General features: G+C 41.7%; 5 protein-coding genes across 14 annotated transcripts; 1 reads left to right on the top strand and 4 right to left on the bottom strand.

Annotated features, from left to right (window-relative positions):
- Positions 1-104: 104 nt before the first annotated feature.
- Positions 105-10,143, bottom strand: Ap-1gamma (adaptor protein complex 1, gamma subunit). Of its 8 annotated transcripts, XM_071791213.1 has the most exons (17): positions 8,880-9,158; positions 8,569-8,777; positions 8,371-8,482; positions 7,938-7,999; positions 7,392-7,584; positions 7,167-7,313; positions 6,750-7,065; positions 6,060-6,077; positions 4,985-5,395; positions 4,669-4,899; positions 4,356-4,577; positions 4,029-4,156; positions 3,688-3,934; positions 3,251-3,518; positions 3,022-3,182; positions 2,840-2,932; positions 105-2,755 (listed from the first exon to the last, which is right to left on the bottom strand). In XM_071791213.1, the coding sequence occupies exons 3-17, from the start codon at positions 8,388-8,390 to the stop codon at positions 2,654-2,656; spliced, it is 2,619 nt and encodes an 872-aa protein (XP_071647314.1). In that variant the 5' UTR covers positions 8,391-8,482; positions 8,569-8,777; positions 8,880-9,158; the 3' UTR covers positions 105-2,653. The 8 variants fall into 8 exon arrangements, with proteins under 8 accessions (XP_071647314.1, XP_071647313.1, XP_071647319.1 ...); XM_071791212.1 differs by lacking the exons at positions 8,569-8,777; positions 8,880-9,158 and adding an exon at positions 9,762-10,143; XM_071791218.1 differs by lacking the exons at positions 8,569-8,777; positions 8,880-9,158 and adding an exon at positions 9,762-10,143 and having other exon boundaries at positions 7,392-7,575.
- Positions 10,144-11,424: 1,281 nt separating this feature from the next.
- Arfrp1 (ADP-ribosylation factor related protein 1) lies at positions 11,425-13,058 on the bottom strand. The gene is made up of 6 exons (XM_071791270.1): positions 12,768-13,058; positions 12,534-12,704; positions 12,295-12,376; positions 11,887-12,058; positions 11,615-11,739; positions 11,425-11,477 (listed from the first exon to the last, which is right to left on the bottom strand). The coding sequence occupies exons 1-5, from the start codon at positions 12,858-12,860 to the stop codon at positions 11,640-11,642; spliced, it is 618 nt and encodes a 205-aa protein (XP_071647371.1). The 5' UTR covers positions 12,861-13,058; the 3' UTR covers positions 11,425-11,477; positions 11,615-11,639.
- A 744-nt stretch (positions 13,059-13,802) lies between these two features.
- Positions 13,803-17,845, bottom strand: Lamp1 (lysosome-associated membrane glycoprotein 1). The gene is made up of 5 exons (XM_071791256.1): positions 17,666-17,845; positions 16,165-16,613; positions 15,778-15,994; positions 15,510-15,698; positions 13,803-15,405 (listed from the first exon to the last, which is right to left on the bottom strand). The coding sequence occupies exons 1-5, from the start codon at positions 17,712-17,714 to the stop codon at positions 15,266-15,268; spliced, it is 1,044 nt and encodes a 347-aa protein (XP_071647357.1). The 5' UTR covers positions 17,715-17,845; the 3' UTR covers positions 13,803-15,265.
- A 497-nt stretch (positions 17,846-18,342) lies between these two features.
- LOC139820737 (uncharacterized) lies at positions 18,343-21,650 on the bottom strand. 3 transcript variants are annotated; one of them, XM_071791222.1, is made up of 6 exons: positions 21,369-21,650; positions 20,473-20,763; positions 20,264-20,372; positions 19,565-19,912; positions 19,163-19,484; positions 18,343-19,082 (listed from the first exon to the last, which is right to left on the bottom strand). In XM_071791222.1, the coding sequence occupies exons 1-6, from the start codon at positions 21,644-21,646 to the stop codon at positions 18,559-18,561; spliced, it is 1,872 nt and encodes a 623-aa protein (XP_071647323.1). In that variant the 5' UTR covers positions 21,647-21,650; the 3' UTR covers positions 18,343-18,558. The 3 variants fall into 3 exon arrangements, with proteins under 3 accessions (XP_071647323.1, XP_071647322.1, XP_071647324.1); XM_071791221.1 differs by having other exon boundaries at positions 18,343-19,088; positions 21,369-21,559; XM_071791223.1 differs by lacking the exon at positions 21,369-21,650 and adding an exon at positions 20,855-21,298 and having other exon boundaries at positions 18,343-19,088.
- Positions 21,651-21,740: 90 nt separating this feature from the next.
- LOC139820749 (P2R1A-PPP2R2A-interacting phosphatase regulator 1) lies at positions 21,741-27,356 on the top strand. Its single transcript, XM_071791260.1, has 5 exons — positions 21,741-23,122; positions 24,018-24,078; positions 24,382-24,773; positions 24,929-25,072; positions 25,261-27,356. The coding sequence occupies exons 1-5, from the start codon at positions 23,013-23,015 to the stop codon at positions 25,487-25,489; spliced, it is 936 nt and encodes a 311-aa protein (XP_071647361.1). The 5' UTR covers positions 21,741-23,012; the 3' UTR covers positions 25,490-27,356.
- Positions 27,357-27,452: the final 96 nt, after the last annotated feature.

Raw genomic sequence — 27,452 nt, 5'->3', positions numbered from 1 at the left:
ATTATTACAATCGACAGAATGAAATATCAGCGTTCGATAGTTTCTTACGACGAGTAATCATAAAGGCGCTTCAAGTACACGAATGGCGGTTTTTAAAAACGTAGTGGAATAAAAATACATTTTATTTTCACACCTTGATTCGCTAGAAAGTATATATACAGCATTTTTATCATTGATCAATATCCTCATGTATGTATTTATATATTTATAGGTATGTTTATAAAACTAATATGTAATATTCAGAACAAGTAGGCAGAGCAATACCCCCATTGAAGGACTGACGTGCTGTGTCACAGACTTTAAAGACAAGGCCACTCTCTCTCAGAGAAACGCACACCCACCTGTTCTATTTTATATATTCCTATACCTCGCGCGCGCGCGCCCACGTATCTCGCACAACATATAAGGGACGGAGCTAAAATGCATACAGTTATATACTCAATCAATTGTAAACCTAATCGAGAAAGTTATACATAAGATATCCCGTTAGAAATAAGAGAAGAAAACGTACGATTGAAAGAACGGCGCTCTTGAGAGATGAACTTATGGTATGTACATACATCTACACCTATTTCGCGTCACACTATGATGTTTCATCGGAGCGAATTAAATAATTAAGTACAACAGCATATTTTATAACTTAATTCATAGAAAAGTCTAGAGAGAAAATAGATGTCTAAAAACACGGCTTTGCCAACATTCTATTGCTCTCAGCGTATTTCTTCCTAACTTGTATACCTATTATATATATAGGGCTTACATTTGTCGCTCGTCATCGACAGATGTGAAAATTCGACAAAGTAAGTATAAAATCGTACGAACATTATGTTAAGTGAGCGAGTTTTTTCCGTACATTTCTCTCTTTCTCTCTTTACTATTCGACATATATAATATATATACACACAAGTGATATCTCTGAGACTGTAAGTAATTCAAATTGAATAGCAAATAGTAAATTTAAAATTTCAAAATTAGGTAGTGAAAACATCGTTACTTTGCTGTTAATTTTATGTTAGTGTTTACTGCAACTTTAAAGGTAAGCTATTGTCGACGTATACATACGATTATCCTTCTTTATGTTGTGACTTTCGTAAAAATGAACGAAAAGTAGAACTAGATGACCACAGTTCGCGGATATGAAATCGAACTTGAGCAATTTCAAGTTCATTTCTGACGATCCACTTTGTAGAGCAATTTCGTAGCCGCGTGATACCGGAGTTACCGACTCTGCTTCACATCGCGTTAAAATCAATTTGATAAAATTATACAATATAGCGAAATACCATTGACGTCTCGCACGAATTAATATCATTCGGACGCGACGAAGAGGTGTTTAATTGGACCACTAACAGAACCCCGATACTTCTCGTAATAATAAATTTCTCGCACAATCGGATGCAAGATTCAACATGCATACATACGCGCGACAGATATAACATGACAATCAGAATTCAGCCCTCCAATATTACTCTGTATACTCTGAATACGAATTCGAAATTGTGTACTCGCGCTACGCACGTAACACACTCATGCACCGTAGGCGTTGTGTGTGGGTATGGGTATGTGTTGTGTCTGTGTGTACATCCTCCCCCAAAAAAATGATTTTTTTTTCACACTTTCTCTCGAAGACGGAAACGTGGATATTATCGTATTCGCGTTATTGAATCAACAGTTCTATCATATACACATATAAAGAGTCCCATCTCGCGTGTCCTTTTTCTTCTATTTCTCCTATCGCGTAAGGATTTCCTTGCCTCTATACGTCACTGTGATTATCTAATATTTACAAGACGATCATTCGCGAGTCGTCCGCGATATCTTACAAATACAGCGGTAGAAAAGATCGTATTTTTTTTTTAGTTACAGCGAGAGTTAAGCGCCTTTTCATATAGATAACTTTTTGGGGCAGCGACAGAGCACTTTCGGTGACGGAACCTCCCTTCGAATCCTTCCAGGCTTTCTCATGTTCTATTGTTCTCGAGTGGCGTGTGATGTGTCTGATGTGTTTCTGTTGTCTTACACTCGTCTTTCCCTATGTCTCTTCGTTTTCTATCTCATTTAGCCTACGTGAGGAGAAATTACGCGCTAAATTAGTAGCCGTAAAACAGCGGGAATGCAACCGATCGGAGTACGACATCTCTCTAACTTCCTCCGCGTGTTTCGGTTAGAAAAAATATTTACATCTCTTTCTTCTCTCTTTCTTTTTTTTCCACACACGTGCGGCACATTACGAGAACGATAGACAACGGTAATACAAAACGTAATTTTTGAAAGACCGCGACGTTAATATCACATTACGCGACAGCCTTTATATACGCGCGGAAGAGAATTAATACTTCACTTTTCATTGCGAATGAGTTTTCAGAATATACTGAACAAATCGCACGCGAAATTAAATTATCATACTTTTTGACATACCCAAAGTCTCTCTTATAAAGTTTAGGTCATGCCTTGTCGGTGTCGCGCATACAAAGATTGCTTAATTAATACAAACGTCTGTGTGTGTTAAATATATCCATTTGCCAAGTTGTATATTTCACTGTTCTTGACGGAGAGACGAAATTGCACTTCATCTTTTTCCCAATCCCTTTCAAAATTCGATCAATTATCTTTAGGCAGGCATATGTACAAATGTATTTTGTATTACATCTTGTCACTGCGATGTCGAAACGGGAAAGTTATTGACTTCCGTCTGTTCCAGAACTGGTCCAGTCGGGCCCGTATATGATATACGCAGTCTCATCCTTAACGATGCCTAAGGAACAAAAGAGAGATCGTCGATTAAAGACGAAAAGCTCAAACGATTATTCTGTATAGAAATAACATATTGAAAACTAACTCTATTCATATTTGTCACTCTCAACACTTGAGTTACTTGACCAGACGGCGGAATGACAGTACTCGACGGCGATAACATTTGTAGTTGGAATGTCTGTAAGCGGGAAATATACGACAAATACATTAGTTTGTGATATACAACAACTAATCGTAAATGTAATTGTAAATGCGTATGTGTCTAACCCTAGGAACTGCTGCTTGAAACAGGAAATCGGTTAAAATGGTGCTTCCGGAGTTTTGAGCCAACATATTTATGACTAATAGATCGGGAATATCGGGCGGTCTTTCCAATTTAAACGTTATTTTGAGTCCTGATTTGTCGAAGATCATCATGTTCGGTAGTTCTGTAACAATGATCATGTTTTACATATGCTAATCAATCCGTGATATTCTTTTAGATCTTATGACGAACCATTTTGCACCGACGGAGTATTGAGCAATCCATCTACTAAGAAGTTACTATTGTTCGTGGGACTGAACATCGGTGTGGATGGTGACTGCGGTTGAAGTGGTAGTGTGGGAGCGACAGGCGTAGGCGTATTCAAATCTAAACTTCCGAGCAAATCCAACAGGTCATTGTTATGCGCCGTGGTCGAACTCGGCGAGGAATTTTTGTTGGTCGTCGCCGCCGGCATCGTCACTCCTACATCCGTAGTTCCAAGTAAATCTAAAAGTGCACTCTGTAAAATAGCAAAAAAAGAAGAATGTGAGATACTGGTAGAGCTCTTTTTTTAAGTTAGCACACTGCAAAATTCACGTTTTAATGTCATTAGAAATCTTGTATATTATTCTTTTAAATTGCATGTTTATAATTTAAATGAAAAGATATGTTAAGTAGTACGCGCTTACTGAATCGGATGTAGTCGTGGCTGATTCCAGAATCGTGGACTTCTCGTCTTCCGGTTCTGGCTCGCCGTTCACCAGGCCTATGATACCATTGGCCTGCGGTCGCGCAGTTTCCATCGGTGGCATTCTCTCGAGCAGCGCAGGCCGCAGGTGATCGTACTTTCGGAACAACTGCGAGAATTCGATACCTCTCTGCTGTAATTCGATATGCAAGTTGCTACCAAATGTATCTATGATCTGACGAATTTTCCTGTAATACAGAATATTACGTCAACATTATATGCGATAGGAATCTCTTTTGCATAGATATAAGGATAACCATGGATGATTAAAGCGATACTAACTCGTGACCTTTCTGGAACCTCGTGCTCAATTTGGTGAGAGACAATAAGGTATACTGTTTCGTAACAACAGTGTTCTGCGGACTCCAAAGTAACCTCTGATACACGTCGATAATTTCGTCTTCTGTCAACTGATAACAAAATATGAAAAATTTTTAAATCACTATCGTATATATACATATATATCTAGGAAAAGTATGACAAATGACCTTTAAGACATGATTAACACAGAAAAAAAGTTGTTCGAACGTTTCATTAGCAATATTCAAGTCTTTTTATGTAAGTTATGTAAGTTAAGAAGTAATACACTGTTGCTACAGTTGAACTTACATTGACTGGAGTCTCGGCATCTTCCGACGGTGGACCGTACAATAACAGATCGCCATACTCGCCGATGCACCACGTGGCAACTTGTGCCAAGGGCTGCTTGTCGGATGTGTCCTTTTCTAACGCACGCCACAACGCGCCAACAGCATAGCCCTGCTGTGGCTGCGTCTCCGAAATTAATTGAATCGTGCACGCTACCACGTCGTCTCGCACGTAATTACCAGCCTGAAAATTAAAAAAAATAATAAATATCGGTAAGTCACTCGCATTCCCCGCATTCATGTATCTCGTATTATGTTCTCGTAAAAATACATACCGCGACAAGCACTTTGAAGAGCGTTTCGAGGTGCCAGCGTTTATTCGGAGCAAATCTCTCCGCAGACATCACAATATTGCTGCTGCATTGAGCCTTGAATTCTGGATCGGCACGTTCCAGGAACAAGAGTAACTCCTTCATCATGTTTCTGATGTTGTTGGTATTCACGAGCGCGAAACTCAGCTCCATCGCGCGTCTTCTGATCGATACGTCTGGGTCCTTCAGGCATTCCTGAAATACGCCGAGAGAATATTAATCGCAATGAATAACTTTCTCTTCGTGCTCAAAAAAGAAAATCTATAAGTAAATATTTTACTAGAATTGTCGATCGATGCCTCTGCACCGCGCTCGTGTCCATGTAAACCGTCTTCAATAACGTGTTCAAGGCCACGTATCTGATATTCTTGTCGTTATTCAATAAAAATCTGCCCAGTATGTTGACCGCTAGGACTCGAAGCCCGCTCTCCGACTTGATGTCCATGATCGATAGAACCGTCTCGTAGAGTATCGTGTTACCGACGTTTTTGGTGGTTTCCGTGTTAGTGGCGACTTGAGCAAGAATGTCGTTCATGGCTTCGGACGTATCGACGTCATTGCGTCCCAGAATACGTAGGAGACGCAGTATCTTCACCTGAAGAAACGGATCCGATACTCCGGATACATCATGCTCGGGCGAGTATCCAGCTAAGATCAGGTTCTTCAAGATTCTTACGAGGTTTGGCACGATCTGCAATGAGATCTATATTTATCTCCGTTTAATTTCAAAGACTTATCGTAAAATTTCAATTTAATTCAATTATTAACATTGATTACAGGAAACAAGATTGATAGAACAAGCCATTGCAGGATAGCATACATTTTCATGTAACATGACAAAATACAAATAAGCACTATCTATCGCTTTAAAATAATATCCAAAGAGTCCGAGTTTTTAGCTATTTAAAAGTAATTATCTCGGATGCGAATTATATCATTAATTATCAATATTATACAGGCTATTTGTCTTGTAATTATTGCTACAGACTATTTAATTAAACATACGCTAACAAAATAACTTTTTATAAACGAGCTACGATAAACATGCAATTATAATGAAAAATGTCATCATGCCAATTACAGGTTGTATTAGTAATATTTTTCTACATATATAACTACTTTTTTCCACCGATAAAAGATTCATGTACTTGTATGTAAAAGATTTTTGTATGTAAAAGAATATAGATGGTTCGATACTTTTAATTATTAAAAAATAGCATAGCAAAGCAGACGATGTTGATTTTACATTTTGACAGTTTCAACGTCTATTTCGGGCAAAGTAAAAGAAAAGAATGAAGTCTGTGAGTAATAAACATACATGCAAAGATACAGAAGAATCTTTATATGCATATTACCTCACGATGGCCGCATTCCTAAGAAAGACAAAACCAACGCTTATATTACGTATGTTCACGTGATAAATTTGAAGGCATTAACCTTGTGTTAAACTTCACGAAAGATTTTTAACAATTGTCTTATTATTTTTTTTTTTTTAGAAAGATAGAAGAGAAACTCGCACATATTTATATCAACGAAGCTGTTTAGACTCTATTTAAAGCAAGTATGTATTACAAATGTAAATGAAAGATCGTGTTTGAAATTTTGATATTGTATTAAGATAAAGCGCAGGAAAACACTCTTTTTCCTTATGATATTTATAGACGCGTAAAGAACAATCTATGGTGTATACGTTTATTGCGTAACATCAATAAAATATTCTTTCGGTTGACTATTTCGTATCTATGCTCGTATAGAGATTAAGACTGCATTCTTTTCCGTTACTATTGCTAACGGACCATATAATTACCCAGCAAACGTAAGTTTCAATTCCTAATGAATAATTCCACTATGCACTAGATACTCCTCTTTTAGCGGGTTTCTCTACTACTATCTAACTTGATATCGGTCATACTAGATAGGTTGATCGGTTATGTAATGCAATACTATGACTCGGACGGGTAGATTCACAGCATCAAACCGCGTTCTACAGAAACCTGTTCCAGAACTGATGTACGCCGTATCGAACAAGTATCTCTTGAAAATACCTTTTTGAAGTGATTCAGCGTGTCGACGCTGTTCTCGCACATCTCCGTGATGAGGGTAACGCCGGTAATGAGGACTCCATGATTCTTCTCGGTGATCAGGCTGCGGGTAGCCGGCAGAAACATCTCCATCAGTTCCGGCACGCGTCTGATGATCCGAAAGGCGCAGAGCGCCGCTTTCTTTCGGATGTACGCGTTCGGCGACTTCATCAATCTCTCCACCTCGGACGCCAAATCCCTTGCCATTTCCGGGGACGCAATTGCACCAAGGGTACACAACGCCAGACCAATGACGAACTGTGTAGAACTGTTCAAGTCACTGTGCGAACAAAAACAAGAGGAAGACGTTGACTCTTTTGAAGAGGAAAATTCTTTTTCGAAAATGTAGAATATTGGCATTCGAAATAGAACGGTCATTACTTTTTTAGACAATTCGTGATCAGGAGATGTACGTCTTGCCGCTCGTCCAGCAACAGCATGGCTCCCAAATAACCAATTCGTTTATCGGTAAATTTGGGCGAAGCGATGAGTTTCAAACATTCCAATTGACCAAAATGCGCTGGATACCTGGAACGTCATTGTGTCTTCTTAGTAACTTATCCTCCCGATAATATCAAATCGCAGTAATTATGCTTTGATACACACCCCAACATATGAATGTACAGTAACTTGGCGATATTGCGACATCTCCATACGCTGTCTTCTTCCCTAAAGGTCGAGCGAATATACGCGCATTCCTTATTCACGACCGTCCTCTCTTCCGCTGCCGTTCGTGCAGCCCGTATTTGTCTAATCAGATCCCTCAACCGCGTCGGCACAGGCATCCTAACTGTCGAGACTTTCAAAGTGTGAAAAAGTTATCAGTATAAATGTACACTATCTTTGGTAACTGCTGATTCTGCTTGTAAATAACTTTGTACATTAATAAATTATCACAACAATGTGAAAAATGTAACTCGTAAATTGAGAATGACAAATCCTGTTACTTATAAATTAATTTCATTGTTTATAAATATATAGATACGTTAAGATATATAGATACAAAAATTTTTATTTGGTATTTTTAAAACAATTCAATTAATTTTCAACGTGTGAGAAAAGAATCTATGGAAGATAACACACAAGCAGAATCAGATGTTCCAATGATTAGCTATTTACAGCCATTGCGAGTCAATTAAACAATACACCTACCTCTTTCCACAGCCTCATTGAAAGCCTGCTTTATGGAGGCCATGTTAAAGGCTGGGTTAAACCTGAAAAAGTACACACCCATGCTGCTTTATGAACATTAGCACTCCTACCAGTCGAATCTACTTATCGTGCAATGACACTTGTATTATACCGCATAATTTTACTGCAACCAATTTAATATCTTGCAGTATAAAAATGTAAGAATAAAAGCTGCATCTCTGCAGTAAGTCACATCCATATTAAAAGATAGATATATCATAATCAATATAAAGATGATTAACTAACAAATTCCGTTGCAGATTATTAAACACTTATGACAATGTCTAAGACGAAGATGATACGAACGATTTTTCTCTCACTGTCTCATTCCTGCCCGTGCGAGTTGAAAATTATTGAAAGTACACATATATACGAGGAAGACTGTATGCATTACCCATGTTCTGAGGCATTCATCGTTTCCTGACTTGAGCTCTGAACCTATGCCACAAACTGCACAACGAAAACCAAGACGTAGACGAGTACAAAACACGAACTCTGCTATCTTCCTAGTGGACACAGGACGACAATAATATAAAGCATGTTAGTATCATTTCTATCTATTAATACACAATATTAATAGATCATGTCAAACCTGAGCATCAAAGTAATGTACATAATCAAGGAATAATTTGATCTCTCTCATGTAAAGTGAGAGTTACAACTTAGGTTTCGTATTTCATAAACCTTCTATAGATGCTTGCCCTATTTCATAAAGAAACTCTACTGCTCAATTCACTTTGCATACCGCCTTCACAAATATCCTTTATTCACCACAAATGAAACTTATAAATTTCTAAATTCCTAAAATCAGATTTTCTATCAGAAAGAATTTTCTATTAAAAATGATTTAAGTTTATTCAATCTGTAGCTGCTTAGAAAGGCGACATGGAGCTCCGTGATCACCTTAATTGAGAGTTCACGAGTCCAAGTGACCGACAGCTGTGTCGTGATCAGCACACAATTGTATACTCTATTAAACTTGAACGCACGTTGACGGAGAAGGCGGAACGCAAGGGGGTATAGCTCCAAAGTGCTTTCTGAAATAGGGCATCGGTTTGCGAGCTCGGTGAACATGCGGACGCATTAGATATCGCGACTCGCGACACATCGCTTGGCAGGAGCGTGAAGGACGTATCGGCCGTGCGCTAGAATCTCGGCCACCGCGAGGTATTGCAAAACACGGCCGGCTTACATAAAAAAAAGGGGGGCCGCGGAGTCGAGCGCGGAGAGCCGAGGGTTAACCCGCGGCTGTCAAACGTCGAGCTCCCTCGCGGAAGTTCAGCGTGAATGTCGTCGCGAATCCGTCGGGGAGCCAACTCGGCCAACGACTTCCTGCGTGACGTGTTGTCGCGTATGTAGGGTACACGCGGTGAGACGGACGTCGAAGGGTACGGGAGTCCTCGGCTGCCGCGCGGAAGGCACTACCGCGGCCTGGCCCCGGAAACGGAGCGAACACGGTCGCGCTCTCCGCTCTGCGTGTTTACATTACGGTGACGCGGAACGAAGGCTGGAACAGAGAAGCCTTGGGAAGCTCGAGGCTCGAACTCCGACCGCCGTGAAGTCGGCGCTCGGAGAGGCTCGTGGAGTCGCCGCGCCGAGTCCTCGAGTTAGGCGCGAGCCGTGCGCCCTCACGCTCCTGCCGTCGCGGTGGCGTACTCGAGGAGTACTCCGGAACGCCAACCGGTCGTCCGACGGTACCGTCCGCCCGTCCGGATACCCGATCCGAGACTCCGTGATTCAGGGGGAGAAGGGGGAGCGCGCGACGGCGACTACGTGGATACGTACCGTGCGGCGCCGTCGAGTCCCGTGAAGGCGGAGACTGATCGCTAGTCCGCGGCCGCGAACCCCATGAATATAGCTCCGCTTGCGCGAGGTCCCTACCCACACGATCGTCAACCACACGGACCACACACACACATACACACACACACTGCCAACGGCCAACCTGGCTGTCCGCCCGCGCGATAGTCGCGATACCGAGCGCCGAGCCGCCTTAACGACGTGCTCTCTCTCTCTCTCTCTTTCTTTTCTTCCCTCTTTCTCTCTTTTTCCCTCTCTCTTTCTTGTCGCCTCGTCGACAGGTCGCGCCAGGTCGCGCGGAATCTCGCGTGTCCGAGCGCCACGACCGACGACGGGAGACGGGAGGACTCAAAAATGGCCGTCGACGTCGTCACCGACGTCGTCTCGGGGACTTTTCACCAAGAAGACGCGCGATCGCGCCCGGAAACGAGCCGCGAATTCTAACCTCGCGACCGCACGCGACTCGAGGATGACGGAGAAGGAAAAATCGCGCGAGAGTCACCTGAAGGCAGGGAACGCGCCGTGAACGTGGCAGCACTGCGCTCCGACCGCGAGATTCGAATGCCACGGGACTCGCGGAAGCGGCAGATCCGACGGGGAAGAAGGTTGATACTTGATCTTCCGAGAGGATGAGCCATGCGTCGATCAATGATGCCGAGAGCGAAAGAATTTTCACGCGGTCGCGTGAAGACCTCGACTTTACCACCGGTAGAAGAAAACTATCTTCGCTTCCGTCTCTCGCGATAAGATAACGCGATTTCGTTGCATAAATATCCGGATCGACGCGAGCCGTCAGTCTCTCGTACAAGTGTCATTGCACGACTGACAATGATATGGTCACATTGCTCTTTTACAGATACAATCCACACATGGGACGCACAATCACAATCGGGAGATGGCACAAAGTATTATCTTAATTAAAGCGACTTGAGATTTAAAAAATGATGAATTTATAGCGCAGAGCGCAGCTGTTTTTATACCCGAGTTTTCAACTAGTTTTAAGCACTAAATGCGTCTACCTTTGCACACACCTACAGTTCTTGCACGAGAGAAGTAAAATTTCAACTCAACGGCCACATTTAACATTTAACATTTAACACATTTTGAATGTGATACACGAATACAAGCTACAAGCTCGTTAGCCCGATCTCCCTTCTCCCTCCTCAATGTTTCTTAAAACGCTATACTCCGGTTAATATCAATCCTTGAAAACATATAGCTATATGACGCACGCCTCCAAGCGATAAACGTCCCCATCTGCCACATCATAAATTGAACAAATCACCTTCTGTTGAGTTCCGGTGGCAAGACACTCCAATCCTCGGTGTCGTAATAAGGCCACATATTACGCGATAATGTTAAACAAATAAGGAGCTTGCGACCAAAAAGATGTGCATAAAAAAAAAATCACAACCTATATATCAAACGGGGTACAGGTGCACGATCAGTCTTGTACGCTCTAATCTGTCGCTCTTTATCACTAATATAATAGAGTACCGGGACGAGGTGTGGGCATTATCTCTTATCTCGGTGACTACCTTGATATCAGGCATTCACACTCACACAGATCCAGATCCTAACGAGATCTGATAGTATCGAATCATTTTGCATTTAATATTTTGAAATATTTTTAAAAAAAGGAGTCATAAACATTTTGCATCTATCTCCCGCTCGATTTTAATGAGCATTTCTTTTCCATACCTAAAAGCAGATGAATAATGTATATTCGATTTAAAAAAATTCTTTATTCATAGAAACACTGTACACATGCCTGCACATATGTACAGTGCCGTTAGATCGCAGTATTGTATATATTTATATATTATTATAAATTATACCAAAGAGAATAGGAATGTGTCACAGCTAAGATAAGGAATTGTCGTCCTGATTGCGAGGCGGCCGTATATCACTGTTTCTCTTGACGCAATCCACCAGCCAGTGTATGCCCTCGTCCACTCCATCCCTTTTTCCGAATTACGAACCATTACTTTATATAATTTTAAGAGTGGATAAACGCAAAACGCACTAATAGTATCAGCTATCATTTATTTTTTTTGTTTATAATTTTAACATAATATAAATTAGCGAAATAAACCCTAGTTTTACTTACCCATTAAGAGCCGATACAGGCATTACCATGCAATCCCTTCTGCCGATCAAGTGCGCACTTTGATTGAATATCGGTTTCACTTCTCTAACACCCATACAGTCGGGTACGTCCTGCTTATTTGCCAGTACCAACAATGGTACGCCAGTTAGATGTTCGGACGATATCACCTTATCTAAAAGACAAAGAATGTTCAATGCACATATTTTTATCATTTGCGTAATATATATGCCTCGTTAAAATGCAGAAAATGAAAAATTTTAATTTCTCAAAAGTCAAGATATTTTAAACTTAATAATTTTATTAATACATATTGAAATATTAGAAATGTTTCGTATGCTGTTAGTTTACTTGCTGTCGCGGGCTTGCTGAATTTAATAATGCAAATTATCATTACAGAACGCGTCTTACCAAAAGTTTCTTTGGAATCTGGTATTCTATCACGGTCGGACGAGTCGACGATGTAAATCACAGCGTGAGATTCCGCATAATACTGCAAATGTAAAACAATACTGTCTAATGATATCTTGTATGCCATTTATTAGCGCGACGAGAAATATGTATTATGTAATTCCACAAGTAGAAGGAGAAATATAAGAAGAAAATACACGCCAATATGTGTTAATTTTCTTGTATTATGCACTAATTACTTTGTCCCACAGAGACTGAAGCTCCTCCTGGCCACCGAGATCCCAGAAGTTAAAGGATACTCCAGCGATGTCGATCTTGCCGATGTTCAGGCCTACGGTGGTCGTGATCTTGCTCGGATTCATACCCTTGTAATTCTTCGTGAATTTCGTCTTCGCCGCTTCCAGGTAAGTCTATAAATACGCAGTAATTAGCGGTCCCCGCGTCATAACCTCGGAATGTTTCAAGTGTCCTACCGTTTTCCCTGCATTGTCGAGTCCCAAGATCAATATAAAGTATTCGTCCTTTTGCATCAGGTACTTGTACAAACCGTGCAACAACGTGTACATCTCCGTTGCCCGTCGATGTGCTCTCGCTGATACAATTTACATGTTGTATTGTTTACATTTTAGGCCCACAACAGCCCACACTTGTCACGCTTGTGCCATGTTGACCGATCTGGAATCTGGAGCTGCTGGCTGCTGCCATGCCTGCCATGCTACAGTAGTCAGAGAGAAACCTGAAGAGAGGCCATAAGGCCGTGGCACATAGAAAAACTAAAGCAGTAAGCAAATCAGCCAATCACAGTCAAGAACTTAAGGCACGGCCCTAAGCGGTAGCGAATCCATATCGTTGATTTCCAAGGCTATTGCACGTAACAAATAAGTCATGATCGTAAGGCCGTAAGAAAATAGACCACGCACAGTCGATTATACTCCTTGAGCTCGAAGAATAATTAATCGAGTGTGATTAGTGTTACGTGCAATGGCCTTTATATGTATAGAGACTCTAGTGGTCTCGGAGTGAAATAAAAAATTGGGGAATTTTTTGATAAATTGCTTTTTTTTTAGTTATTTTACTTGATTTTAAGGTAGGTTTATTTTGATTTTTGAAAATGATTTAATTGGGGAGAAATTGGGAGATTTAAAAAATTAAATTTTTTGGCTATTTTGAATATAATTTTCAGTGATTTTATGTGTTTTTAAAGGAAACATTTTTGCCCTAATCACATATTTTAACGATCTTGGTAGATTTTGTTGATTTTTGAGCCTTTTTGCTATGAAATTGCCGTAATAACATGAATCTCGTAAATTCAGTTTCTCAGGAGTAAACATGGCGATGAGAGGTATATGCTCTAAATTAAGCAAATCTGTCGTCCAAATCACTTCAGTATTACCTATTATGATTTTTGCAATTCAATTAAATTGCAAATATGTATATCTCGATAAAAGAAAAGCGAAGGAAAGATTGTGGAATTTGGAGTAAACGTAGTCTAAAACAAATGTCAGAAATATCCTTGAAATATTCCATTTTATTGTTGATAATGTAGGTCTCGCCTAATTGCAATACATGCTCGTAATCCAAAAGTAGTACTTACTACTTTGTTTTATGTACAGCGCTTTATTCAGTTTACTTTAATTTGTTTTTACTTTACTTTTTGCCCTCCACTTTCATCTCACTACTCGTCGTTCAGTCTTGTCATAATATAGTACTTATGAAGCAGCACGGTGCACACGCGAAACTCTTGTTAAATTCTGAAATCCCGTTTACTTTTTTAAATACAAACACCAGATTTCATTACCCTCGCATATTATCTTACATTAGATAAAAACCGGTCGAAACGCCTTCGAACAAAGCAACGACGGCGTAAAAACTGCGAAAATATTTCCTGCATTAAAAATTATTAGTGCTTCTACAAGCAGTAGCACTTATTCTCTTTTCTTTTCCAAGGATTATATTATCGTTTACGTTAAATCGGACATATCCAAACGTACTTATCAAGGGAACAAAGTGTTTCCAAAATTTTGCACATTATATTAGTTGAGTTACACATTTTGATGTTACGTTTTATTTTATTTATTATTTCGTTTGACGTAAGCTAATAATTTTTTTACACCTAAAAGATTGCACTATCTGTAGTGTCTAATTTAAGCGTTTGGCTTGCGCTTATTCCAAGTGAAGTACAACTTTAACATTAACGGGTGAAGCGCGTGCTTCTTCATACTATTCTGATACACTCACGCACGCACACCTAGGGCTATATAAACAACTGCTATTACTTCACAGTACAGTTTAATAAAAAGAATTCGAGTACGAATGTAACGGAAACACATATCGATATACGTATTAAGTGTGATAAAGGTATATCGTATCGCGGTAATTAAAGTCAGGAAATTATTCCTTAAAAAAAAAAAAAAAAAAATAAAGAGAATAGATAAGGAAAACTTTGCGTTATAACGTATCCCGTCCAAGAAGCTGCGAATTCGGTACACGGATATCATGGTTTTAACACTATACATATCGATCAGAAATTTTCCTTATTTTCATATTACAATGTTCATGAAAAATCAAATGATCTTCGCTGCTAGTTAAGAGCGAAGCAGCGTAGATGCAGATCTCGCGATTTAACTGTCAATTCATACTTATTAGAGAGTATTTGCCCTTGTAGAACGGAGCACGTTGCTTCGAAATTATCATCCACCCTGTATCGTTTTGAACCGCCTTGCGATACGTATCTTTTTTCTTTTTTATATTGCCGCACGCGGACGCGATAACTTTACAAACGTATAAGCTATATATATTTTTTTTTCTTAACGTGTGTCACAGCCCTCGTGGCTATAGAACACAAAGTACAACTACATAGATTCTCGATAAGACAATCGATTCCGTTTAGACGGAGAATCGCATAAAAAAATATCAGTTTAACGATTAAAAAAAGGGGGAAAAGAGGAAGGAAACCTCACGGAAACTCGGCTTACATGCTAAGATAACCGCGGGCCTGACTTCGTCTGCGGCCGACGAGGTATGCGATCAATACGATTACCACCAAGCCCGCCAATGCACAGCCCACAGTTATGGGAACGATGTCGGGCGTGTCGTACGAGCAGTCCTTGGCTGAAACAAAGATAAGATGGACAATGAGTTTCGTAGGCACCATCCCAAAATAAAAATATATCATGTTACAAGCGATAAGATAAAAAAAAAAACTGGACACTCACCTAGGCCAAAAATAGTAGTATTATCACCTCGGAAAGCTTGGAACTGTAATTTGGTTACTTTCAGAAGCCCTACAGTTACGTTATTACCCTCCCGAGTTAAGTCCATCTGCTGTTCCTTGATACATCTATATGAGTTGCTTAATCCAGTTTTGAACTGCGGCGCCACATGTACTACAGTCACCGTCTTATCTGAAGGGGAATAAAAGTTTGTCCTAGAGAAAAATTCAAGATCAAAGTGCAACTTAACTCGCGTAAAACAAACACATACTTGATTTGTCATTCGGGAATTCTTCGGGCGCCAAAGAGATCTCAAAATGATGAAGAGAGTAATATTTTCCCGTCTCATTCTTTACGAAATGAATCGTGAAATTATTATGGGTGGTTTTATTCTGAGAGTCCCACGATAAAGTCAGGTTCTGCTCAGTTTTACCACACTTTCCTGTTCCAGTACTGTTGCTGGGTATGTCCATCGCCTTGTGAATTGTCTGCAAATAAAATTGATAATAACATTTTTTGATCGCAGCACATTTTAATACAAACATAATAATTAAGACTTTATGCAATATAAATTTATAATACTTATGTCAAATTTTAATAACAATTTTATATAATGTTCACACATATAATATCCCACGTATAGTATCTGCGTGCTTACCACGTTATTAGCATTGGTATAAGAAACATTGAATTGCACAGCCATTTGAACGAGAACGCACAACGTGTTGTTCTCTTCAACTTTCCATTTCCCAGTGCTTGGTGGAGGAAGCGGGGTCGTCGGCGCTGGTGTTGTGGGAGCAGCGGTCGTGGTAGGCATAGGCTTTGCAGTTGTAGTTGGAGTTGAAGTTGTAGTTGACTTGGTTGTAGGTGCAGTCGGTGGGTTTGTGGATGGAAACGGTACTGGTGGAACGTTCACTTTTGGTGGTTCGGAAGAACCATTTGTCACATGCTCATCTTTATTCGAAGCTACCAGATTCGGCTTTGTTTCTACACTCGATTCAGGCAGAATAGGCTGAGAGCTTGACTGAGGAGTTGCAGCTGCATTGTTGCCGGCAGGGTTGGTAGGAACACTTGTGTCATTGATAGTGACATTCTTTGGGTCGCCAGCTGTTAAAATTATACACGCATGATTATATTTCCATATCATTCGCAGAGTGATTCATCTTCCTAACGGCTTTCAAGGTCTTACGAATATGAGCCTTCTACGCAAAGAGCTTAAGGAAAATAGTCTGTGTATCTAAAAATAGATCAATATCATATTCTACGTTTTAAAGGCACATCTTTAGTAAGTCTAAAAATATGCAGGAGCTAAATGTCTCAACTATACAATATTAAAGGTTCGTCCGTATATATTAGTATCAGTTAAATTAGTTAAATATTCATGTTTTTTTGAACATTTTAATTATTCATGCTGCCAATCATTTCGGACAAATCATGTGGAAAAAAGCTCTGCTAAACAAAGGGGATCAAAGTTCAACAAAAGAAACACAGAGATAAACCTTGGCGTAATTGCGGTAACATTATATACAAATTTGCCGAGTCGAAATTATTTTGAATTCACGTGCTTTAGAGTGATTTAAGAGATAGAGGCGTCGTCGTGACCGATTAGATCTGTGACACATATAATTTTTTTTGTCCCCCCCAGGCGCGATAATGCTTATCGCGTACTTAACATATAATACATAATCTGGCATCCTCCTACTCGGGACGCGGCGCAATGTCATGTCACGCGTACGTGTGACCGTTTTGTTTCAAAGCGTATATAATCATCCGCGTCGAATCATAGCGGTGGGACGCGGCGACGCGGCCGGCGCGGCAAGTGCGGCCGCACTCTAGAGTCACCGTCGTGACAACATCCCCGTTTCGAGGAAGATCCCGACCGTCGACCGTCTTCATCATGGCGCTTCCGGCGATTCCGGAGTGCGCAATTAATCTCCGAAGCGGCCGCGATTGCGACTCCGGGGTCGCGGGATCTCCCTTTTCGTTCCCTCGTCCCCCCCTCGTCGAGGCGAGATCGCGAGGTCAACGGCGACGGGGACGGCGATGACGGAGATCGCCGACATCGCGGACATCGCCGCGCGGCGATACTTGGCGCGGCCCAGCTGTCTGCGTCGCGCGGCGGCTGCGAGATCGCGAGAGCCACGTCGCGGATCCGTTACCTGACACGATCGTCGCGGCCCAGCACAGGAGCAGTAGAGGTCTCAGCATGACGTCGAGGGTTCGGGGAAGTCGTGTCGCGACACTACGATGCGATGCGTTCGTGCAAGCCGATCAGCGCGGTCCAGGAAAATGAGGAGACCATGGAGGGCCGAGGGATCGTGTGCCCGCTCTGCTGCCATCTGTCTCGACCTCTCGACCGCGCGGCATCCGCGGTAGGTGGGGCTGAGGACGACGACGGCGGCACGTTCGAATCCCAGGCTCGACAATGCCACGTAGAACCGATTTATTTGCAAAACAATCGAAATGACGAACCATCCATAGATTCACACTATCCGCAGTTCGCAACACGAACTTGGAAGTGCTTGAAAGTATCGCGTAATGTAACGCGTACAGCTTTGTCCATTTCACAGTTTCGCAATTAAAGTTATGGGACTAGAGCTCGTGAAGTAAAAAATTCATATTCATTTTTAAATAATTAAAGCCAAAATCTTTATAAATCTCACGCGAAGAACATTTGACAAGCTACCAAAGAGCTGCATGAAAATTAGTTGGCGCACAGTCGCACAGTAAAAATATTAGTAGTTTCTTTTGCAAGTTACAAGATAGCGAAACTGAGAATTCAATAGAATGTTTCAGTGTTAATTGAGAAAAAGAAAAATTTAATATCGTAACAAAATCAGTAATAAAATTGGTATTTCTATACAATTATACATGTTATCCATCGCATATCTTATTTTGTGCTTCCAACAAGAATTTGTAACATTTCGTCATTTCAATAACCGACCAATATTTGTGTACATACAACCGATGTCCGTTATATTTACATGAAAGTGAATTTCGTTAAACAATACAAGACATTATTTACAATCACTTTAGAACAGAGTCAGGGAGTTTAGGGCACAAAGATGTAGTGGGATACATCGTTGGTGTCTTCCATTACTTTGGATTGAAGCAGCTTGATCTCGAGTCTCAGCTTCTCCCTCTCCATCTCCTGCTTCTTTATTTCGTTCGAGTAACAATTAATTTGCAGCTTCAGCTTGTCCTTCTTCAGTTTCAGCATCTCAGTCTCGTGATACAGCTTTCCCTTCTCGGCGCGTAACACCGCAAGTTGCTCTTGAAGCAGTTGATGGCTCGTTTCGTCAGACAGTACAGCCTCAGCTGTCTCCGCGTCCAGCTTTGTCGAGACCGGCTTGGTTTCCACGTTCGTCTCGCTCTCGGGTCCGCTTTCCGGTTCTGCTTCCATACAAGTACCCTCCTTCATGATCCAAATTCTCGAATCTGTTTCTTGGAAACTACCGGATGACTTTGGTGATTGTTCAAGCATCAAAGAGTCGGTTTGCGATTTGTGATTGGGCGAGGTGGACGTTTCCTTCGTGATTTTCTCGATAGTAGTGGTGGAGGTAATCGTTTCTATATCTAGAACTGATGTACGTAGTTTTCTTTTATGATCTCTATATGTGCAATAAAATTACTAATTATTATAAAAATTAAGTTACCACGTGGCTTCGGCGATTGGCTGTCGTCTACCGCGTTTGACAAGTGATTGTTACAGTAGCTGTTGAATTCTCTCTCGTCGACAAACACTGACCCGTCGGCGTTGACGATAGACTCGACTATCACCGACGGATCGCCGTTCTCCATTACCAGCTCGCCTACTATTTCTCCGTCGGTCGCTATTATGTCGCCTTCATTATTCGTTCTCAATAATTCGCCCTCGTTCGTATCAATCTCATCGACCACCTCTTCCTGCGTCAATTGACCGCTGTAAGAATCTTCGCCGTCGTTTCCCTCGCTCACTTCTAACTCGGTCGACAGTCCCTAAGAATATCCCGAGAAAATTCTTTCATTATATACTACGGCATTTATACATAAAGAAAATGCGTACAAATATGTCTTACGTCTTGACCCCAGGCAGATTCTTGCTCCTTCTTCATTCTTTTTATGGTCTGCGCCATTTCGTCCTCAGATTCGGAATACATTTTTCTACTACCACCCCTGGCCTGCATCTTTTCGATATTACGAATTTTCTCAAACAATTGATACGCTCGTTCCGGTGTGATATCTTTCTTCTGTTTATTAGCTGCTGCTATGTTAAACAAGTCTTTGGACCGCAGTACCTTATTGGTGCGTACGCGCACGTACTCTTTCAATCGCTTACGATCAATATGCAACTGCATGAGATCTTGTACCTCTTGCTTAATTTCACCGCAGAGCTTTCTCTCCTGAGGAAGTCTCTTGAATAGATCCTATTTCACAAAATACCATTTTGACCTTCCTATACCCGCGCATTGGTCTGTCAGACCGACGATATACGTTTGCCTTGTTTTCCATTTAAAAAAAAACAAGGCAAACGTATATCGTCGGTCTGACAGACCAATGCGCGGGTATAGGAAGGTTAATCTAGTGTATTATCTAGTACATTATGTGTTAAAACGTGTAATTCAAATATTTAAGTTCTTGACTCAAAAACGAAATAGAAAATTCTATTCTATTCTACATTCTCGATTTATTTCTACATGTAGAATAATGTTTCTCTTAATTCCATCGTAATGGGACATTCTGTACACAATATAGCGAAGCAAATTATTAAAATGTACCTCTGAGATTTCGTGATTGTGTTCATTATTGACACTGGTCACTTCCAGCTTTGTACCATCTTTAGACGCCCTGACCATAATGTGAGCAGGACAATTTGTCCGTATGGATCTGTATAATACATGTAATAACGTAGAAATAAAAAATAGGTCGTATTGAAGCTAGGCAAACGTTAATATGCGTTGTTCAAGGAAAACGATTGGAGACTAACTGAGATTGTCTTCTGCCAGCACCACGTGGGAGAAACTTTTGGCCGCCGTAGATACACGCATATTTAACGGAATAATACTTCAATCGCTCGCTGATTGGTCGTGCAGTTTTCATATGAGCCCCACTCACGGTTCTGCTGTCTCGTCTCCAGTAATGCACCAGGGTATGTTTCGAGACTCTGTCCAACTTGTGCTCCAGCTCCTCGTAGCTGTCAAACATCTCTCCCAGGCGGAAGGACACGTCGTCGTTGTCCCCAACGCTCACGTCCATCGTAAAAACAGCGGCTAACAATCTGCGCAACAATCAAAGAGGGAAATTAGCCGGTTGTCGATCCTGAATAGAGATCCGCGATTTTTCTTCTGTCGACGCAAGTGGAATTTTACCGTCGTCATCGTAACCCGCGATCCGCCCGCCTCGAGAGAACCCGACGCGGTTTTCTTTAACGAATCTAGCTTAGGTTCTTAGCCAGGAGGTTCGCGATACCAAGGTCAGAATGGAGATTAGCACGACGGATGCGAACCGGCGAGAGACGCGACCGTGACGAAAGTATCGTCGTCGTCGTCGTCGCCGCTCGATCGACCGAGGCTCGACTCGATGATGCTCGAGCGAGGTACGGGCGTCAGGGTCAGCATCGTTCACCGGGAGAAGCCGGGGGTGTCGGGACTCGGACGAGGCACGGTGAGGTTATATTATGCCTGGCGTGTTGATTGGCGTGGCAGAAGCCACACGTCGGGAACCGTGAACACAGACAGACCGAGATCTCTCGGCGGGGAACCGGGCGAGCAGGCGACCGGGCCTTTCCGGGTTTCCGGCGGATCTGTCGCGGCGCGACGTGCCGCGATCGCGACGGCGACGGCGACGGCGATTCGTCGAGAGGGTCGTGAGAAGGATACGTACCCGCGACGATCACGTTGCCATATTTTCAGAGCAGTCGGAGCGAGACGAGTGGGCATCCGAGATTTTTTTCCGAAGGTCGAGGTCTGAGACGAATCCTCCGAAAATGTCGCGAACGGGGGTCGGGGACGCTTCTTGGATGTCGCGCGACGTACGTCTTTTGAACCTCCGCCTCCGCGTCGTCGGAGCCTCGCGTTGGCTTGCGTGCGTTCGCGAGCGGAGGGAAGCTTTCGGAACACGCGCGATGCAATCTGCGAAATCGTCGTTATCGTCCGCCGCATCGCGGACAATAATCTCACGAATTAAATTGCGGCGCGATATTATGTTGCCTGGAAACATTTCGGGAAGACGAAATGTAAGGTGTTTGCAAAATCCCGGCAAGGTTGCGACCAAATTGCGATAAAAGTTTAAAAATGCAATCGCGGTAATCTTATATGCGCATCGTAGGGCGTAGGGAGACAAAAGGAAGAATTATATCAAGGTTGTGACGATATTATTACAGTCTCGCGGGGTATGGCCGTAATATTAGAAGAAATACGAGTTATTCGTAAGATATTCCAACAAGATTGCGACTAGGCTGACTAGAGAACGTTGTAAAAAGATATTACAATAAAGTAGTTACAAAATATAGGATAAAAGGGCGTAAAAAACTTGTTTTGCAATTAATTAATATCGCGTGAGATAGATCGTCATTGGAAACGCGCCTCGGGTGGTAACGTTTGGGATATTTATTTAACTAAAACAGCGGACTTCAGGGCACGTAGAACTTTTCGGAATGGATCATGGATCCCGATCGGAATTGTTTAGCTATTTCCTACATTTCTATCGTGTTTTTCAGAGAAAATGGAATAATTCCGAACCGAACGAAAAGTTCCACGCGCCATGCGCCCATCGGGGCCGCGGGCCCCGTCGCGTTCTGCGGACCGGAGCCAACAAAAGGCGAGTGGTCGATAACGTCGCATCGCCGCACGCGCCTTGCGGCTTGCACAAACACAACAGCGTCCAGCCTATGATATCGACGGCAGCGACGGCAGCATCGGCAGCAGCAGCAGCAGCAGCAGGCGCAGTAGCAGCAGCATCAAGATTCCGCGAGAGTCGAAGCAAGTCGAAGACTCGCCCGTGCCGCCCCGTGCCCACTGCCCATGTTCGCCTAGCTCGTTCTCGTCTTCTCCATCTCGTTCAGCTCGACTCAGCTTCACTCGGGGCCTGGTTCCAAGAACCCTGGTTCTACCTATCGCTCTGTCACCGTGCCTGTTCCGAGCGTTCGCTCGTCCCCTGGGGGTACGGGCCAGTACGGCTGAGTACGGGCGCCGCGCCGCGTTAATCGTCTCGAGAAGGGCTCGTCGGCCTGCCGGACGCGCGTGGCTTCCTCGTCGGTGGGGTGGACACCCCGATGCTCGCGTCGGCCACGGCAGCCGACGGAGACGACGTACGTGCCCGGGATCGTGAACCCCGTGCGAGGAACTCTGCGAGAACTCGCGCGACGAATCCGGGAACGTCGAGGCTCGACGACGGCAGCGACGGGGACGACGTTCTCGGATAATCTCGGACTCCACCTGATCTCCTCTATGTGCCATCTCCGCGCGGACGCCGCACGATCACCTTTTGGGGACACACCTGGGACCGTCGCGCGCCGCCCCGACAATCATGGACGTTGATTGTCCGATCGTTAGCCTGAAGCGATCTAGCAGCGCGCCGATGATTAACGAGATCAGCGCGACCATGTCCATTACCACGCCGTCGACATCGTCATCGAGGTACGTCTGCGATGGTTTTCCCCCCCCTCTTTGTTACATCTCGGAGCATGACCCGTTCGTGACCTGAGTCCGCCTCCAGGTCCAGCACAACGACGTGACAATCAATTGTGATTTGTATCGAGACCCAGCGAGAAGGTCTGCTGCAGTCGCAGTCCGAGTAATGATTTTTATCACCGAGGTAGTTACTCGCAGTTCCTAAGAGCGGATAATCTAAGTACTGTCCGCCCCGACTGCTGACGATTTTGTAAAAGTAGCAGCGTTGCACGGAGTGTCGAATACTTTGAGAGATTAGTACTTTTTTTTACATCTTGAGTCTAGTATTGTAAGAAGACTGTCACGTCTCAAATATGTTTGATATTATAAACATTTTTATTATATATATATATATATATATTCAAATTTACATTATCATATATATATATATATGTATATATAAATGTACATTTCTATTGGAACATTCCACTGGAAGCTTTAATTGAGTTTTATAGAAATTAGAAGCTATTTTATAAAAAATAAGAATATATAATTAATATTCTTATAATCTTATTTTGAGGACTTTTACAAGTAGAAGTATAAGAAAAATTACATCGTTGAAATGTATAGGTAATTATTGAAAATAATTTGTAATTGTTTTAAATTGGTAACATGGTTGAAAGATACCTATCCTATTAGCTGTAATTAATAACTTGACGCTCTTTTTATTCACGCTGCAGATATATGATTCGTGTAGTATTTGTTATAAATTAATGAAGATTTGAATTCTGAGTTTGCTTTCAAGTTAAACGATTTTTGTTGAGAGAACCTTTGATAATAAGTTTATTAAAAATGTTTTCTAACAATGTTTGCAACTATGCAAACTGAACCTGTTTCTAAACACTTATTTTTTCACTTGCAGGGATGCTGTGTCCTATAATGTATTTGCTAATTCAGCTCGCCTACGACGCTTTAGTACCAGTGTAAGATCATGTTACTTGTTTACTCTCTTACTTTTCAATATTGCTCAACTCAGCAATGATTAAATATCATGCTTCTTTTGCTACTCTAATAACAGAATCCAAAATGTAACACTTATTTTTGGTTTTAATAATTAAATAAAAAATTAAATATATCTTGTAATTGAGAGATCAGAAAAAATGTGATTAGTTAGATAAAAATAAATGTGATCAGTCAACATTTTATTTCGCAATGTTATAGTTCTCTGACAGATGATTCGACCAATGATGTTGTTTTATCTCTATCCTATCTTTTTTTACTTTTAGAGCCCTGGTAATGTTCCTAGATTAACACCACGCGTGAGTCAGTTAAGACAGGAGGAATGCGTGGACGTCGCTGGTCGGGAAGCGGCACACGAGAAAGAAATTCACAGTGCCATGCAGATATCGCAATCATGGGAGGACCTCACTTTGGAGGCGGAAGGATTGTCGTTCAAGGATTCGGAGTCTCCCACGCAGCAGTTTAACAAAATAGAACGGTCAACAAAGAAGCCGTTAGATCCTTTAAGTTTGAATCTGTCTATCACCGGCTCGCCGCTGTGTTCTTCACCTTCCCCCACGAGATCTGGATTTAATCAAAGACAGTGTTACTCTCCCGGTATTCACATCTGGAAGAATAATCTATCTCCTAGTCCTACGAGAAAAGCGTTTGCCACAAGGTAAAACTTGTTTGGAACACTATAAATTTATTTCGTTCAAAGTTATTACCGAAAAATTGTGTACGGGTATACTTAAAAAGAAAAAGATTAACTATTGTAAGTTATATAATTTTTTTTATGTTTATTATTCTCTGCTAATATTTCATGAATTACAGGCGCAGTTTGAGTCCTATCGCGATAAGGCCAAGCTGTTTAGGGCCAGTCAAAAGAAAATTCGAACTAGACGAGGCTGGAATCGACCACAACTTGCAACCGCCTGCGAAACGCACTTCTGGTTTATTGACGTCAGTTGTATCCAGGTATATTTTTATAACAATGTTCCGTGTATTTTAAACTGAACTTAGACATGACTAAATTACCGGAGTAATAATCTTCTAGGTATAAAATAAATGACAATTATATGTGTAATATGTGTATTTCTATAATATAATTGTATCTTTGTATGTTTTTATAGTATAATTTCTTTAACTCAATAATTTCTCCGCAGATTGGATGCGCTGTCTAGCCCACTTCCAGGAACTATTAGTTCCGTGGGCACGCCCGAATCGTTATCAAGCGCGGATTCGCCTAGTTTCTCCTTCCGGCCGGTGGACAGTCCGTCGCCAGTTCGCGTAGGCCCAAATAGCGATAGCGATTCTCTATCGGACGCAAGCAATCAAAGCAAATCAATGGATCAAGTCCGTGCTGACCAGATCAGTCAGGACAATCACAGATGAACGCGAGAGATCGCCGGACACGCGAGAGTTTGGAGATTCGACGTGTCACATTGATCCTTCTCAGCATATCGATGTAAGAGAGAAGGTACTTGTGTCTCACACTGAATCCAAAAGTCGCGAGCATATCCTTCTCGTCGGTCTTGTCATTCGTTGAACAAAGGACAGTCGTGCGATGTACGAATTGCTTGGAACTTTAGTGCAAGTGCGACAAAACGTTTAAAAGAGAGGCACCTCTAAATATGCGTCTCTGATACTTTTCAATGTACGAATAAGCGTAGCGCCAACAGTGTTCTCTCCCCTTAATTATTCTAACCACACATATCGGCGGAAGACGCTTTACATGCTTTCGTAATCGTTCCGTTGGATTTATTCCGGAATGAAGTATTGTCCCCTCCGACTGGAATGATTTCTTTCCCGTTTTTCTTTCTTTACGTAGCTATATACAATGATTCTGTATGTATCGATTAATGTATACACGATTAATGCCTTCTTCCCCGCTCTATTTATCCCACCCACTCTATTCAACGATCCTTGTTATCTATTTTTAATGTTTGATAAGTGATGTTTTGGGCATTGGGTAACTCTCTATCCAGTGACTTCTAACGTGCGTAATTTATAATCGAAATTATTTGTTATATAGACAATCAAGGTTGCGTTTAATCGCGTGAATTCCGTAATGATGTATAGACACGATTTAATCATGTCTTTAATCTTTTTTTCATTATTATATTATTTTCACATCGATATATCGATGGGTCTTGAGTTTTCATCTTAATGAGAAGTTCGCGTTGACGCAATCTAAATCTCTAGGCTCGTATTCTTGGTGTAACAGTCAGCGTTAAATAGAAGAGAAGATTCTCAAGTTTTTCCTTAGAAAAAATATGTTTAAGGTGATGATGATTGTATAACGCAAGAGTAATGTGTCCGAAAAGCGGGGTAAAAATATTCGAATCTCTTAAACATGCTTCTGAGTCATTTTTAGGGAAACGGTGAGAATATGTCGCGTATCCTCACACTCAAAGATCAAAGGTGTCTCTGATCTTCTATGCGAGGAGGAAAATCCGCAAATATTGCCTGTTTTTCCCCAGCTTTCGACACTGTCAGTTTCCCAGGAAAAAAAAAACGTATTTGTGTGGCCAGGTGAAACTCTAGTACCAACGTGTATCGAGCATTAGTAATGTATGTACATATACGCAAAAAAATGCCGCTATAAATCATAAGATAACGATCTTGTCCTACGTATAAATAATAATAATAATATATAGACGCGTTTGTTCTAGATTTCTCCGAATAATATCGTACAAATGGCTCTATTTCTCTCTCTGACGCTTTATTTATAAATAATGACGTCACGTAGACTCCGCCGGATCTTCCCTTTACTTAAACCAAAGCATAAGTATTAAGTTCAAGCTCATCCTACATTTAATAACTCCCATTATCCTTTCTTCTGCTTACGTTTTCGTCGGCTTGCGCGAAATCGATCGAGCTCGTCTTTACGTTTCCAACGAAACGCATCTCTCTAAAATCTACGCGACACGTTACGAAATGTGTGATGGTCGGGACAAATGCGGAGCATTTCGAGCGATCTCGATCGAGCGTTACCTTTGGAATAATATACGTTTTGTATAAATATATATAAATAGAAAAACACACATGTATATTTACATATATCTATATGAAGTATCAGGTTTCAGAAGGGAGAGAGAAAGAGAGTAAGTAACTCGATTGTGACGATGCTACGAGAATCTGACTGTGCCAGAAAATATTATTAGTAATATGCGCAGAAAGGATTGTTTAGATCTTGTATGCGTTTTAGCATGTATCTTTCGAACTTCCGCTCGCCTGTTAATAAACTGATGATAGATCATTGTCATATTTCATTTTGCGCGACGTGCGTTGAGAGATCTTTATTAAAATGTCCGCGAGGACGTTGATAAAAATCAACGATGCAAATCGTTCCAGT

This window comes from Temnothorax longispinosus, chromosome 10 (assembly GCF_030848805.1).
Source record: "Temnothorax longispinosus isolate EJ_2023e chromosome 10, Tlon_JGU_v1, whole genome shotgun sequence".
Classification (NCBI taxonomy): Eukaryota; Metazoa; Arthropoda; class Insecta; order Hymenoptera; family Formicidae; genus Temnothorax; species Temnothorax longispinosus.
Note: the sequence above shows the minus strand (reverse complement) of the source record. Positions and strands in the feature narration are given on the sequence as shown.

Coding starts and splice junctions, on each gene's coding strand:
- Ap-1gamma (XM_071791212.1), bottom strand. CDS start 8,390: ATGAATGCCTCAGAACATGG. Junction 4,900..4,984: donor GGCATCGATCGACAATTCTA/GTAAAATATTTA, acceptor GGCGTATTTCAG/GAATGCCTGAAGGACCCAGA. Junction 4,157..4,355: donor ATGCCGAGACTCCAGTCAAT/GTAAGTTCAACT, acceptor TTTTGTTATCAG/TTGACAGAAGACGAAATTAT.
- Arfrp1 (XM_071791270.1), bottom strand. CDS start 12,860: ATGTACACGTTGTTGCACGGTTTGTACAAGTACCTGATGCAAAAGGAC. Junction 12,377..12,533: donor TTCAGTCTCTGTGGGACAAA/GTAATTAGTGCA, acceptor TTACATTTGCAG/TATTATGCGGAATCTCACGC. Junction 12,059..12,294: donor AGATTCCAAAGAAACTTTTG/GTAAGACGCGTT, acceptor TTTGTCTTTTAG/ATAAGGTGATATCGTCCGAA.
- Lamp1 (XM_071791256.1), bottom strand. CDS start 17,714: ATGCTGAGACCTCTACTGCTCCTGTGCTGGGCCGCGACGATCGTGTCA. Junction 16,614..17,665: donor GGCCGCGACGATCGTGTCAG/GTAACGGATCCG, acceptor TAATTTTAACAG/CTGGCGACCCAAAGAATGTC. Junction 15,995..16,164: donor ATACCAATGCTAATAACGTG/GTAAGCACGCAG, acceptor TTTTATTTGCAG/ACAATTCACAAGGCGATGGA.
- LOC139820737 (XM_071791222.1), bottom strand. CDS start 21,646: ATGCGGCGGACGATAACGACGATTTCGCAGATTGCATCGCGCGTGTTC. Junction 20,373..20,472: donor GCTGGCAGAAGACAATCTCA/GTTAGTCTCCAA, acceptor TGTATTATACAG/ATCCATACGGACAAATTGTC. Junction 19,485..19,564: donor AATCTGCCTGGGGTCAAGAC/GTAAGACATATT, acceptor GGATATTCTTAG/GGACTGTCGACCGAGTTAGA.
- LOC139820749 (XM_071791260.1), top strand. CDS start 23,013: ATGGACGTTGATTGTCCGATCGTTAGCCTGAAGCGATCTAGCAGCGCG. Junction 23,123..24,017: donor CCGTCGACATCGTCATCGAG/GTACGTCTGCGA, acceptor TTTCACTTGCAG/GGATGCTGTGTCCTATAATG. Junction 24,079..24,381: donor TACGACGCTTTAGTACCAGT/GTAAGATCATGT, acceptor TTTTACTTTTAG/AGCCCTGGTAATGTTCCTAG.